We start from the raw sequence: 15,400 nt of genomic DNA on the forward strand, positions 1-15,400 counted from the left end.
AGCTCAACGAAGTGGCTCATAGAGTGTTTGGCTGCAATTTATAGCAGCCAAGTTTATAGCAGAGGAGGCAAGACTTGTTTTCGAGTGGTACCCAGTGGTACGTGAATCTGCATCTTTATTTATCCTGGAAACGTCCGATGAGCTATATGAAGCTCTTTTTCACAGCAAGTTGGTCAGTGCCCAAAGGAAAGAGCTAATGTCAGATGGTGGTAGTAAAGGGACATAGAGATCTGACGTTGAAGGACTTGTTAACCGCAACAAAGGAAATACCTAAAGCCAGATATTGCCAATTTGAACTATGAGCGATCCTTGAAAGACGTTTTTACCGTGCAGTAAGTGGCGGATGCTCAGAGTTACTTACGCTGAGAGACTGAAAGAGGGACACATGCATTAGACAAGATCTGGTTAGAAATGTCATTTTATTTTTTTGTGATTGAAAGCAAGCTGCATTGGCTGCAGGAGACGTGTATGCACATGCGCTGCTGTCTTCGCTCTAATTGTTTGCCTCACAGATGCAGCAAATGCACGACATGGATGAAGTGTGTTATGATAAAGTTCTGGAGCAAGTCAAGGCTGGACACCAGGTTGGTTTTTTTTCTCTCCCCGAATAGTTTATGGTCGGGGTATGTATGTGCATATATGTTGAACTTCTTTCGCACCGTACGTAGCCAACCGTGCTAATCAGAGGTGCGGTGGTAACAGTGTCGCTTAACTTTCCTGGGATGGTCATCTCACTGGGGGTCTTGTGACATCTTGTCAGAAGTGTCCTGTGTTGGGACGCTTGGCCAATTTCAATGTGGGTGAAAACCGGAGGGAGGGCCTGGAGAAAATCCAGGCATTTGCTGAAATAATATTCAAATTTGACGTGCTGCATTATCATGAATGGACACTCCAATTATTAGTTTTGTTATTCACTTAATATGTTGATGCTGTCACAGGCCCACTATTGTTGTATCACTAGAAATGTGCCCAGTGTTGTCAGATCCCAAGCCTGGGTAACGCTTTGTTGCACTCGGATAGGCGACTACCACATACAGCGGGATGTTTAGTCCTGAGGGCCTTGATTCACCCGCAGAAGAGGGCAGTTTAACACGTAGGCTTTTTAACACGCAGGAGAGGGCAAAGACATTGTTGTACTGCACTTCAACGGTCCCACAACCGTGCTTATCCACCAACATCGAACCCGCACTGACCGACGTGGTGAAGTACGGTTAAATATCCCCCATGCCCCACATAGTATGGGTAATCTGTCATCCAGCAGTGGATTGACAATAGGGCTGCACGTATCCTGTGGTACAGCATTTAAACCGAGCGAGATGTTACGCCACATGCAATGCAGAAAGGATTGGTGGATCACTTGGATTTGTGAAACTCATAAACCTACTGGGGTTGTGAATTGGCAAGAAGGCGGCAGTACAGCAAGTGGCTTCGCGAATCGATTTTCATAAGGTGACGTCTTCTAAATGGACCTCCCCCTCCATTAATAATAATTAGCGGGTGACGTCACTCCACATGGGGGGCGAGTCGCCTCCGCCCCCCTCCTCAGCGTCAACTTACAACCCTCACTACACGTCACGCGATCTCCGTAACGCTGTTGAGACATAGAAGTAAAAAGGACATAATGAACAAGGGATTATAACCTTTAAATGAAATAGGTCTGTGTCAACGCGGCGTTATAAATTGCACACGGATTGATGCAATGAATGTCACGTCACGGTCTGCTTTTCGCTTGCAAGTTTCAGATTTACTGAAATAAACCCGTCCTTAGATGGGCAAAAGGCTAGTACACATTTACCAACAATGATCAACGGAAACAAAATTGAAAACACATCACATCTCAGCTTGGCTCCTAACATCTTCTTCACGTCCATGAAGCATCTCACGGTATTGCAATTGGCATGTAGAGCTGACTGTTCCGACCGTGTCCAGGGGCTGCTTTAACGTCGAGGAATATAAACGTATATTTTTAAGAATAAAAAATAATGAATCGCTGGCCCCGTAAACTTTTACAAAGATATCAAAATGGGAATGGTGTTCTAGCAACGTGGGCGCTTGCTGTACGTTTTGAATTTACGAGATTAACTGGTGAGTGCTTTCAAAACTGCACTCGCACGTACGCACGTCGGCAGCAGCATCTCAAAACCGCCAAGGATGGCATCAGTTCAAACAATAACTTCACGTTTTATACACGTATTAAATTATGGATTTTTCCGCAATTTTTCGCTATCACAAAACCCTTACAAAGCCAAACATAAATAAGTTTTGGTATACGCCGCCTCTCTTATAGCTCCCAAGGCTCTCACAAAGGGTTGATGATTCCTGAGTTTCTGTAACAGTTACTATAAAAAAAAGTGATTAATATAGTAAAATCAGCAACATTTGACATTACTTGGTGATGCTGCTGCATTGACAGCGGTGCTTCAGCAGATTTATAACCAAAAACAAACTCAACAATTTGTTAGTAACACTGTGGCCCTAAAATAAAATTTATATTAAGTAAAAATGTTTGGGTAAATAGGACCCGGCTCATTATTGTTTGAATGTTATAAAAAAAATGTTTTTACAATTAACTCTCCAGGCATAATTTGAAAGTAGATGCTGAGTTGGCACATGTTACCAAGGGTGGTAAGACATTTCAAAAGACTTGGGAGCCTAATAAGAATGGGTTCTGTCACTCCGGGGTTCAACTTCTGAATGCAGGGAGCTTCATTAATCTCTCCTCTCGGGAACGGAGTGAACGATCAGGGACATACGGGGGAGGGGGAGCGGGGGGGGGGAATCAATTTGTAAGAGGAAGTGAGATGATGACCTCTTATATTCCCACAGTGGTACCGATTTTTAACAACCGCAGGGGAATAATGGGCTGCGCTGACTCAAGATTTAAAACTCGTCCTTTCGCCTGCAAATAGAGATTGTCATACGCCGACCACATGTTATTTATGTCTTGTAAAATTGGAAAATGAAATCAAAATCTGGGAGAAAAAGACCCGGTAAAATTGTCCCAAACCGCGCGTGGAAAGATCTCCATTGCCCATTCACTATCGCGCACCATGCCTATTAAAAAAATGTTCCGCGCGAAGACGCAAGCTCACGCGGACGATCGCACGTCCGGTCGGACCGGCGGACTTCTCAAGGCGTGGAGTGGGCTGTGATTCGAAGGCGTGATTCTAAAGCGTTTGCGCATCGCCTCCACTTGGCGCTGCCCAGGTCATGGTGTTCGTGCACGCTCGCAATGCCACCGTCCGCACGGCCATGGCTCTGCGAGAGATGGCGAAGAACAACGGGGAGGCGGGGTTCTTCACGCCGCCGCAGTCAGCCGAGTACGGCACGGCGTTCAAGCAGGTGAGGGCGGCGGGCGCTGGAAGTTGATGAAATCGGACACCCGACGAAATCGACGATCAGCGATCGGCCCGTATATGGAACAAAGTAGGCGTGGCGTTGCCCGTTGGGGCACGTCTTTGTCCACGTATGGTCTTGTGAAACCCGTATCGAGGTGTCTGTTGTATCGACTCTGCTCGCGGTCGATCCGACGGCCAAGTTAAGAGTATCGATGCATTGAGGGCTAATCGGCGCGTCGATTCATTGGCAGGCGATCCATGGATTGAGTAATTCCATTGGTTAGTAAAGCTTCAAATTAAATGCCTCTTTTTTTTGATTGGCTAACATCTGCACGATCGGTGAATCACCCGTGGTCCGTTTTTATTGTACTACAGTGCACATCGAACAAAGTTTGGGCCGCGCGGACCCCAGCTGCCTCCTGTGGCCCCTATGGCACTCTGGTGAGGCAGCGCGCGAGCCCCAAGTGACCTCTTACGGTCCTGGATGGGGTGGCGGCTCTCTTGATCTCCTTTTGACCCCCTTCCACCAGCAGTGACTTGAGCAAGCAATCCTCCAGGGCTGCACGTTTTTGCGTGCTCCCAGTGTGGTATTCCTGACGGCGTTCGTCCTCCTCCTCCTCCACGTGTGCCCCTCGAGTGCAGGTGGAGCGCTCCCGCAACAAGCCGATGCGCGAGCTGTTTCCGGACGGCTTCAGCACGCACCACGCCGGCATGCTGCGGCCCGACCGCTCGCTCGTCGAAGGGCTCTTCTCGCGCGGGTTCGTGCGCGTCCTCGTGTGCACTGCCACGCTCGCCTGGGGCGTCAACCTGCCCGCCCACGCTGTCATCATCAAGGTGCGACCGCGGTGGTGGCTGCCCCCCGGTTCAGCGGTGCGGCGGACGCGGCGTCGACGTCGTGATCGGCAGCGGCATCGCTGTTGTTGGCAGGAGCTGCATTAGCAACAGTGACGGCACCATGGTCATCGTCACCAGTAATAGCAGCTGTGCTATCACAAGATGATTTAATTGCTGCAACACCATCTTGGGTAGCGACAGAACAACGCCGTTATTGTTTACAGCGGTGGCACAGCATCGTCGGCGTTGTCGTCGTCTTCGCCTTTTCATCCGCGGCGGCGGTAGCAGCCGCGTTGTTGCAGATGTCGTCGTCATCGTCAATAGTAGCATGCAGCATCATCGTCGACTTCGACTGTAGCATTATCGTTATTGTCACCAACACAGGGCACGCAAATCTACGACGCCAAGCGCGGCACCTTCGTGGACCTCGGCGCGCTGGACGTGATGCAGATCTTCGGGCGCGCCGGGCGGCCCCAGTACGACACGTTCGGCCTCGGCATCATCATCACGTCGCACGACAAGCTCGGCCGCTACCTCACGCTGCTGACTCAGCAGAACCCCATCGAGAGCCAGTTCCAGGCCAGCCTGCAGGACAACCTGAACGCGGAGGTGCGTACGGGAGAGAGCGCCGCACTTGGCGACGCTCAAGCCGAACGGCCACGGTTGGTTGTCCGTTGAATTTGTGGTGTCCGGTCGCAGTGGGATAGGAGGTGGCGGCGCTTTGTGCACCGAGAATGCTGTGTGGGTGATAGGATGAATCGGGCTTAGCCACAGCTGCGTACATAGTGTGTACATATGCTCTGAAGAAGGTCCATTGCCAGAAACGTCACAGATTAAAATATACATTTTTTCCCGTGAGGCCACAGTGTTTATTGTAATGAATACACGTCAACCGCTTGCAACTTTTTGACGTTAAATGCAGTTTTAAATCTGCAGGGGGCAGTAAAGCCTGAGGAAGGTTTTTGAGTACATAGTATTGCCGTCTGTGTGTGTGTGTGTTCCAAGTGGTGTCCATCCAATACGTGATTTGTTTTGTTTATGAAAAGCTGTTGTTCATTGCCTATGTTTTGTTCCTACTTGTCTGGAGTCCAACTTTTCAGCCTTCTTTGAAAGTAAAACGTAACAAATTTGTACATCGGGCACTTAGTGAAGGTGGAATTGAGAAGAGAATTATGAAATGAAGGCACGGACGAGGATGAGTTTTAGTGCTTTCGATCCCAACCCTGACGCGCGTATATTTGGAGTTTGCATGTTCTCTCTCTCTGTGGTCGTGTGGATTTTTCTCCGGTTTTTCCCTCATTTACAATCACCATCCGTGTAGAGTATTTGACTGCTGTGCATTTCTGTATGATGATCAGCCACTTCATTGGGCTATCACTTGTGGCCAGGTCGCTTCTGAATGATAAAATAAAATAAAAATGTAGTTTTAAAAAAAAAATATTGCATTTTGCCAGCTAAAACATGCTGATCAGAACTATGGACACTGATTACGAAAAATGTAACTGGAGATAAAAGGTGTGCAAAGAAGCATGGGGAGATGTTCGTTGGGGAATTACACTTAGAGACTGGTGGAGTCTCATTGGAATCAGGGAACAAATGCAAATCAGAGCCATCGTGTTGATTTCATGTAAGTAAACATATAAGCAAGCAGATACCTTCATGTGCATCAATATGTTTCTGCACATAAGAAATAAACGCATGTATTACACAAACCATCGTCCCCACGGCCTTCTGGGAGTGCTTAACTTGAGCAGTATGGATTCAGTCCAAGCAAATGAGTGGGATACAAAGCTGGAGGGAATGACGACAGCCAGTGGACAAGCCTAGTAATTTATTGGCAGTATAATGCAAATCCGAGAGAGGATTACCACCACAGAAATGGAACAATGAGATCGGCTCGTGTGAAGAAGTTAAATGGATTGTGGCATTACTGGTACTGCAAGGCGTGTCAGTAGCATGGTGAGGCCTTCATCTCTGAATGGATAGATAATTGGCCCGATGATGGTAATAATAATGATGCCTCTGGCAGATATCAATGAACAATAATCGCTCGCCTCGGGCCCCTTTCCACGCCGCTGTTATTACAACTGTGCCATTAGCCGCCAATAAATCACCGCGCGCATCACGCGATGGTAAATTTGTCACGTACGGGGGCAGGCGTCTGGCCCGCTCCGTGTCCTCCTGCGGTGGTCGTCGTCGTACCTGTTGCACAGATGCACACGCTCGGCTGGAAATTCAGAGAGAGCCCCCCCCCCCCCCCCCCCCAGGTCATTTGGCGCTGACCTGCGTGACTCGTGCCTTTCATCGGCAGCCTCATCAAACTTGGCACGGAGGAGTTGCCATAACAAAAGAAAGGGCTTGCGTTGCCCATGCGTTTTTTGTTTTGTTCGTGCTCCGTGGGTTTTGTAACAAATGTCTATTTTTTTTTTGTCTGGATCTGCCGTTACGGGTGAGAGGTCTTCAATGCGGTTTGCCTATTTAAGTGTTTGTAAAAAGGGAATCGGTCAAAATGTAGAGCATTTGCCCCGCGAATAATACTAACAAAAAGAAAGCCGAGGAGCATTTGACAAAAACCTATTATCGTTATATTGCTATTCATCATTGTCATTGTCACGTTTAGAGTGGGCGAGTCGGTCAACGTGTCAGCATCATTGGCTCAGGACTTGTGCTGAAACCTGATATTGAATGTAACCTACTGGGGGGTTGTCAGTTTATTATCAGTTTTTTGCGATAGCCGTTTGTCAAATCGATTCCTAAAGTCATGGACTCGATGTCTGGCCAGGTGGCTCGGCAGCAGAGAGAGCGGCTCGCAGTCATAAGGCTGCGAGTTCAATTCCTGGTTAAGGGGGGTTGACTCAGCCGCCCATCATCCCTCGGGGGGGTCGATAAAATTAAGACTACTTTGTGGGGAAGCCAACAGTGATTGTCCGATAGAGAGACTTGTCTCCACCATTGGGAATGTAAAACGTCCACCATATTCATGTTTATATCTCTGTATAATACAATGCAGCATGTATAGGGGTGGTAGCCAGAGGTTGGTGGCCAATTGAAATACCTCAAGCCAGATGATGCTCGTGATGACCTTTTGTTCACGTTATGTTATTGCATGTTTATCTAGGAAAGCTTTGCCAAATCTCATGACTATTTCAGGGAGAGTTCCTGCCGAGTTTTCGCGACAGGGGGCGGTGATTTATCAGCATCATCCCAATTTAGCAATTTGTAGCATGACGCTAGCACACTGGTTTACCCGCAGTATTAACCAGGTCACCCGCTGGATTCGAACCGTGTACCTGTGCAGCGCTCACACAAGGCCATGTCCTCGGATAACACATGAACTGCGTGTGTGTCAAGGGCAAGGCAATAAGGCCAGATTGTAGAGGTTCTGTAAGGGCAGATCTTAAAGGTCGGTTTTCAACTGCAACAGGGGTGTGTCTGACAGAAGGAAGGAAGCAATCGCGGGGGTGTGGTGGCATCTGGGGCATTGGCCGTGATGACCTTTTTGACGTAGATTACACCGTATCTCGATCGCACGCGCACGTGTGTTGACGTCAAAGCGGGCCGTCGAGACTGATGCGCCCGATTGAGCTCTGTGGCGTTTTATTTTCTCCCGGCGCAGATTTCCCTGGGAACCGTGACCAACGTGCAGGAGGCCGTGAGGTGGCTGAGCTACACGTACCTGTACGTCCGCATGCGAGCCAACCCACTGGCGTACGGAATCAGCTACAACACGCAGCAGGTGAGACGTACACACAAATGTGTCCAAGCGATATCTAGACAACGCAAAGGCTGGCGATTGTGACCCGGAGCTCGGGGCCCCATAGAATACCTTGCATGTCACGTGACACCGCCGTACAAGCCGGCAAAGGTGCAGCCCTGCAATTGCTTGCTTCCGCTACTGCAGGCAGAAGAAGGGCTGCCACTAGAGGGAGCTTTGGAGAAGCCCCGAATCTAGAATGTATTTGGCCTACTCTTCCATGCTGTATGAGGTGGGAGTGCCCACCACGCTTTATCCCGCCACACGCCAGCTGTCGATCGACTAACTTGTACCCATTCACACAGCTGGGTGGACAGAAGTGGGGCGGATTTAATAAACTCGCCCATTCTATCAACTGCCGCGCTGGGAGATGGAATCGAACTGGCGACCTCATCTCCCATTTACAACCGCGAGGCAGTGGTGGAATTTCCACATTCCTATGGCCGGGGCGAGTCTTATCATTATAAAAACTAGTGTTGACTTCCCCACAAAGTTGGTACTTATATAGTAACCCCAGATAAATGATGGACCTCATCGATCCCCATCCAGGATGTCAATCTGTATCCCTAGCATTTGCAAGCGCTACCGACTGAGCCACCTGGCTCTCAGGCGCTAGTAAACATTTCGTTAACCGCCTTCTCATTCCCGTGTATTTTTTGGCAAGCGAATCCCAAACGCCGGTCTCTTCTCTTGTGCATCTCCACGTTAGTCTCTCACTTCACGCCTCCATTGGCTCATGCCCTCGTCCGCGTGTCACCCTCTCTCCCCGTCCCCGTCGGCGCGTGTCCGCGGCGAAGGCCGACCCGTCGCTGCACAAGTTCCGCGAGCAGATGGTGGTGGACGCGGGCCGGAAGCTGGACAAGGCGCGAATGATTCGCTTTGACGAGCGCACGGGATACTTCTCGCCCACCGACACGGGACGCACGGCCAGCCACTTCTACATCAAGTACAACACCATCGAGGTGCGTGCGTGCTCGTGTGCGAGCGTGTGTGTTTTAGCGAGTAGCGCCGATGAAGGCCGGGACGACACACGAGGGGGTGGGTGGCCAGCGCCACGCCCGGCCACCTTTGTCTCCCCAGTGGCAGTGTTTACACACCGCACCAGGTACTCATTTGAGGCGTAGGGGTGTCGACCTAGGGGAGGCTCGCTCTTGACCGGTTCAGATAATTGTCACTGGTGTTGGCCGTGAGTGGGAATCATAGTGCAGAGCACTAACAGCTACACTACCGCTCCCCTTAATAGGTGCTTGCTAACACCACTTGCCCCATCAGCCTGTTAAATCTTCACGGGGGACCTTTGTCTCTGTGCATTGCGTGTGCTCATGCGTGCATGCGCTTGTGGCGCCTCCAGCGGTAATACAGCGGTTAGCGCACTGCACCTCGAACCCTCCGACCTGAGTTTCGATTCTCGCTCGTGGCCAACGAATATCAGAACCGGTCCTGGGTCTCTCCTAGGTCGACTCCGCCTTAAATTAGTACCTGGTGCACTGGGTAAACATCAGTGCTGGGGAGACGATGGCAGCCAGGCGTGGTGCTGGCCAGCCTCTTCCTCGTGTGCCTTACCGGCCTTAATAGGTGCTCGCTAACTAACAGCACTCGCCTCAACAAGGCTGTATGGGGGAACTTTGTTTTTTAGTCTCACTCGCATGTTTCCGGTTCCACCCGTGCACTGTCAGTCATACCACGGCTGGCAATGCCAGTGTTGAACGACCACAGTCATAGCTGCCAATGTCGGTACTGTCACTGTTAGTGCTGGCACTGTCAACGCCGTCGCTGTCACCGCTTTCACTCAGCGATGTGGCTCTTGGCAGTATCACTATCGATTTCACATCACGGCTACTGTTGTAAAAAACTATCACTGTCAGACGCCATCACAGCCATTGCCGCCACTAGCAGTGCGAACACTGTGAATGCTATCCGTGATCAAGTGAATGCTATCGGCACAATCGCAGGAAGTTCTATCCCTCTCATTTACACCGAATGCCAGAACTATGCCAGACCATCACAGCTAACGACTGCTGGCAAAGCCGTCGTGACGTGGCCAGCACCATAAGCACCCCACGCCTCCTTTGTCTCCACAATGCAAACAATGACCACTGCACCAGGTTACTTACTACTCACGTTTGGCTGTGAGGAGAGGCCCAATCCATCTACTATTTGGCCAACCCAGGGGCGAGTCATTTACTGCTCGAATAAGCATGGAGGTGGTGCTCATATCTTATTTGCAGCCCTGTGCCAGGAATAAAATAAAATCCACATTCCTATGGCAGGGCCAAGTCCAATCAATAGGACGGTGCACTGTGAACTTCCCCGCCAAGTGGTACTCGTTTATTTTTTATTCTAGAGGGGATGATTGGCTGAGGCAAGCCCCAAACCAGGGTTTGAACTCGCAGGGTTAAGTTCACGAGCCGCTCGCTCTACCGCTGAGCCACCTGGCAGGCACCGTTACGTTTCCGCCATCTCGGCCTGATTGGTATCGGCGCATACTAACTCGTCCCGGGGAAAAGACATTGGCAGTAAATACCTCTTTATGGAAAATGCCTTTAAACTTATGCCTTTATTTAAATGAACATAAAGCGTTACGGCTTAGGGTAAATTAGCATTTAGATTGTGGTCCCACGGGACGGGGAGAAATATCCGAATTAAATTGAATAACATAGCTTTGACTGAGAGAGCTTTGTGTGTGGTGTGCCTCACTGCTTATGGGTTCAAAGACGAATGAGATAATTGTTTTAAGCTGAATTAGTAAATGATAATGCTTTACTGTTAGTATAAAGACATTAGAATTGTAAAAAGCCAGATAAAAAAAACACTTCTCAGAATACTCTCTGATGTATTTTCCTGATTGCTATAGTGGTACCCGTACGCCTTTTGGCGTCCTCTGGTCTAACACTGTTTGAGACGAGGCTCAAAGAAAGATGTCTGGTGTGGACCGATCAGTTTCAAGGACAATGCATATATTATCAGAGTAGGTTTTTTTTTTTGCATTCTGACCACAAGCATTGTGGTTAATGCAGACGTGATTCCTTGTAAAGGTTTCAGTTTGGTGTTTTAACATCTTAACACCTGTTTTGTTGCCAGAAAAAAGTGGAAAACCCTATTATCAGTGGTACCATATATTGCGTTCATGTTTGAACACGTGTATTTTGCATACAGCTACCAGTAGTTCACTGGGTAACATGCTAAGTAGGTTGCAAGAGTCCCACACCTCTGCCCAACAAATATTGTCATGAATAAAAAATAATCTCACTCTCTTTTGCGAAGCTGGCATTTAAAGCTCCACTGATATTTTTCGCAACTAAGCCTATACAACACGTTGTTGATTCAAATTAACCGTTACAATTGCACTACGTACATTGAATCGCAACACGTAGAATTCAGTTATTTACGGTTTCTAAAATTTTGTACGGAAAGTATACGCTGGGGTTTTGTCGTAATTTAAACGGCGTTTCGCTGTCTCCGTTTCGTTTCTCCTCTTGTCGCAGACTTTCAACGACTACTTTGGCCCGCACCTGACGGAATCGGACGTGTTATCGATGGTGTGCAAGGCAGAGGAGTTTGAGCAGATCAAGGTGGGACTGCATGGCAATTGCAGACAGTATGAGCATTTTTGCAAAGGCATCCCCATGCCCATTGAATGTTTGTTCTCAATCAACCAATTTCATTGTTCATGCAGATGCCAATCGGTCTGTATTTAATTTTTTATCGTTCTATCTTTTACCCAATGTTATACCGATTCTGCTATCGGCGTCACATCCACCAACTCTTGTCTCCGACGCGCTGGCTCCGTTAGCGTGCGTCACCACGCCTGGCCCGCACTATCGGCAACTGCTACGTCAGCCTGCTGTGTGTGTGCCTATAGGTGTCTGGGGAGTGGTAGCGTAGCGGTTAGTGTGCTGCACTATGAACCTGGCGACCCGGGTTTGATGCCCGCTCACGGTCAACACCAGTGACGATTATCTGAACCGGTCCTGGGCCCCCTCCTAGGTCGACTCAGCCTCAAATGAGTTCCTTGTGCGGTGTGTTAAAAGCGGTCGGGCGTGGTGGTGGCCACCCGCCCCCACGTGTGCCGTGCCGGCCTTCATAGGCGCTCGCTCACAGCACTTGCCCCAACAGTCTGTTACAGGCTATACGGGGGATCTTTGTATTTGCTCCCCTGGGCTGCTGAGCAGGTGCGAGAGGATGAACTCGGCGAGCTCGAGCAGCTGGCCGACGGCTACTGCCTGCTGCCCGTGGCCGGCGGCGTGGAGAACGGCTACGGCAAGGTGAACATCCTGCTGCAGACGTACATCTCGCGCGGGGACGTCGACTGCTTCTCGCTCGTGTCCGACCTCTCCTACATCGCCCAGGTGGGTCTGGATGGCACGCTCCGCGAGTGTGGTGAATACGAGAGACGGTGGTCGTTGATAAACGACGTCACGAAGCGGTCCTTGGAAGAGCCGTGCGTGGTTCCGGAGCTGCAGGTTGTCGACCTCTGGTCTAAATGATGGGCGTTTGTACGATTGTGGGGGCGTGATTGATTGCGTGTGTCTGCCTGTGTTTCAGTGCGTCTTGGTGTTGTTCTATGTGTCTGCCTGTTTGTGTGTTGGTCTGTGGCTCTGTTGCCAGGCTGCCCTGTTAGATGGCTGGTTTGTCTGTCGGTTGGTTGATTGGTTGGTTGTTATGGTGATTCATTGGATAGATCGTAGGTTAGTTAGTTGGCTGGCTGGTTAAGTGTTTGGCTTAGTGGTTGGATGATTAAGTGCTTTAGTGTTTGGTAAAAATGGTTAGCGGTTGGTGGGCTGGTTAAATAGTCGGTTTAAGTGGTTCATGGCTTGGTTCATTTGATTTGTTTGCCGATTAACCATTCCAACTCCCAATTGAGTAGGTAGACACTTTGACCACGAGGACATGGAACGAGTCCTTCCCCGTTCCAAAACACGTCCGTCCGTCTCCCCCTGGCAGAACGCAGCGCGAATCGTGCGCTCCCTCTTCGAGACGGCGCTTCGCAAGCGCTGGCCCACCATGACGAGCCGCCTCCTGGCCCTGAGCAAGGCCATCGACCGCCGCCTCTGGGGCTGGGCCCACCCGCTGCGCCAGTTCTCGGCACTGCCGCACACGACGCTCGAGAAGCTGGAGGCGCGCAAGATGACGGTCGACAACCTCCGAGACATGAGCAGCCACGACATAGGTAGCGTGTTGTGGCACATCGCAATCTCGTGGCTCGTTCAGCCGCGTTCATTCTAATGATCGTTCAACTGCTCGCTCATTCGATTGTCCGTGTGTTCAACTGCTCGCTCATTCATCCGATTGCTCATTCGACTGATGCATTACGTGTGACGCACACACGTGTTTATTTTTGCATGCGAAGGCGTGTGTGCACTCGCACGCACCATAGATGAGAAGCAGTCGTGGCACATTGGTTAGTGTGCCTGGCTGCAAGCCCAGCTACCTGGGTTCGATTTCCGCCACGGCTAACATCTAGTGGCGATTGATATCTAAACCGTCAGTCCTTTGCCTCTCCTAGGCTGGCGGCTCATCTTGAAATGAGAACCTGGTCCCTCTCGGCTAAGATTAGCGCTGGGGCAGGCATTAACAGTTGGGCACGGTGCACCTTTTCTCGAGTGCGCCGTGCCGTCCGTCATAGTTTCTCGCTGACAGCACTATGGTCCCAACAGTCTGTTTGTTAATACAGAGCGAGGGGGAATCTTTGTCCTCGTTCTTGCACACAGCAGAAGTAATGAATGTGCAAACCACACTCGAACGAACACACCCTGTACGGGCGGCCAGGTGGAACAGATTGCATTTGCACATTTCTCCGAGTTATACGGCACACCCTATAAAACGCCGCTGCCTCTAAATTTAACGGGGCCAAGGCCCGTCTAATGGGCCGACCTGTCTGGTTTGTTTTACTAGCCACGATTTACGGGAGCCCGCATCTCTCAAAGGCATTTCAAGCGGAGGTATTGTTCCCTTGTGCTCCGTTTTGGACACAAATGCCCCTCTTTGTTGTTTGGTTCTGTATCGGGCGCTCCATCTTCTTAGACATCAGACGGCATCGGAGGGGGGCCGCACCTGTGCCCGACGTGTTGTGCGCAACTCTGCCAGCTCGTCTGAGTCTGTCTGCGTTGGCTATGATAGTGATGATGATGAACGGGGAGGTGCTGCTGTGTGAGCACAATGGCCAAAGGTGAATCGCCAAGCTGAATGGCTTCTCCCTGTGGCACGTGGAATGCAAAACATAGATATAATTATTTAAATAATAACATTGTTATTTTTTTTTACATCAGAGTGAAATGCATGCGTCGTCTTTTTTTATTGATTGTTCTTACCCGGTTTCTAGCTTGCCCGTGTTTAGCAAGCTCCTGGGTAGTGGTTGTGATTCGTGTTGCGATTGGTAAATCTGAGAAAGGTAGATGGTGTAGAGACATTAGGCTTTGTGTTCATAAGTATTGCTTCTTGTAGACCGTGGAATCGCATCAATCAATTTAATCACGGTAATAATCTACAGCCCTCTGTCAATCTCCTGCTGATTGAAGACGTCCGCTTGCTGCGAAAGGTCATGGCGGATGTTTGACCGTACTTCACCCTACTCGGTCGGTGTGCCTCGATGGAAGCAGGTGCCCCAGGGAATGGTTCAGATACCCGGCCGCCACTGACCTGTGACCCGTTGGTTCGCACTGCAGTGCGCTGCACTGCAGTGCGAATGGCAGAGAAGACGCTGGATGGTGGAGACGGTCAGTCACTGAGCAACGACTTGACGAGGCGGGACTGTCAGTCGTGTGGAACATCACGTGGGAGGATTTGAAGGCGACGTGGGTCCAGCAGAGCTTTTGCACAGATATTTATCCCGATTGTGCTGTCGACGTCACGCCGTGAGTTGAGGAATCCTGCCGGTTCTGAGCCAGTTGCAACCCTTCGTGCGAGAAAATGGCCCACCACGGAGGCAAATTTCATGGAGACTTCTGAACTCTGGTCCCCAGAGTGGAGAGCAGCACTGTCCTACTCGCTCTGCATATGAGAGTACGGTTCCGGACCTGATGGTCAAAATCAAACCAATATTTTAATTCTTATAGCTATAATTTAGCTGAATTAAGTACGCAGCTCAATTTAATGGGGTCTTGCAGTCATTTGTGACTGGGCTAAGGCAATAAACTCACTGGACTTGACAACTCGGGGTAATCTTAGTTGGCTGTCCTGTATCGAACCCAGCATCTCAGCGGTGCCAGCTCAGCACCATGACCTTTGACCCCAACGCAGTCACTTACCCCCGAGAGGAATTTTAAGCGTGGCGAGGAGGCTCTTGTAAAGGCAGCAAATGTGAGTCCATCGCGGTTAGTTAGCGGCAACACCCTGGGGCACCAGCCTTGCCTATTCAACCGTCTCCTCCTGCGTTTACGTCCCTTTAAAGTAGCAGACCAGAGTTTTGAATTTCTCATTCGTTTGCCTCCACGCCTGCCTATCCCCATCGCCATCGCGTGTGCTCCCGTCCGAC

The 15,400-nt window shown here is 50.1% G+C and overlaps 1 protein-coding gene across 2 annotated transcripts in view; it reads left to right on the forward strand.

Moving 5' to 3' along the window:
- ASCC3 (activating signal cointegrator 1 complex subunit 3) overlaps positions 1-15,400 on the forward strand; it is a 108,419-nt gene that overhangs the window by 23,615 nt on the left and 69,404 nt on the right. For both annotated transcript variants that reach the window (XM_078615590.1, XM_078615591.1), the window contains exons 14-22: positions 513-584; positions 3,208-3,342; positions 3,981-4,172; positions 4,557-4,781; positions 7,789-7,908; positions 8,724-8,888; positions 11,412-11,498; positions 12,099-12,275; positions 12,871-13,096. In XM_078615590.1, the coding sequence (XP_078471716.1) occupies positions 513-584; positions 3,208-3,342; positions 3,981-4,172; positions 4,557-4,781; positions 7,789-7,908; positions 8,724-8,888; positions 11,412-11,498; positions 12,099-12,275; positions 12,871-13,096 (1,399 nt within the window). The remainder of the gene's footprint in view (positions 1-512; positions 585-3,207; positions 3,343-3,980; positions 4,173-4,556; positions 4,782-7,788; positions 7,909-8,723; positions 8,889-11,411; positions 11,499-12,098; positions 12,276-12,870; positions 13,097-15,400) is intronic.

The sequence above is a fragment of the Lampetra planeri genome, chromosome 47 (assembly GCF_965212315.1).
Source record: "Lampetra planeri chromosome 47, kcLamPlan1.2.h2, whole genome shotgun sequence".
Taxonomy (NCBI): Eukaryota; Metazoa; Chordata; class Hyperoartia; order Petromyzontiformes; family Petromyzontidae; genus Lampetra; species Lampetra planeri.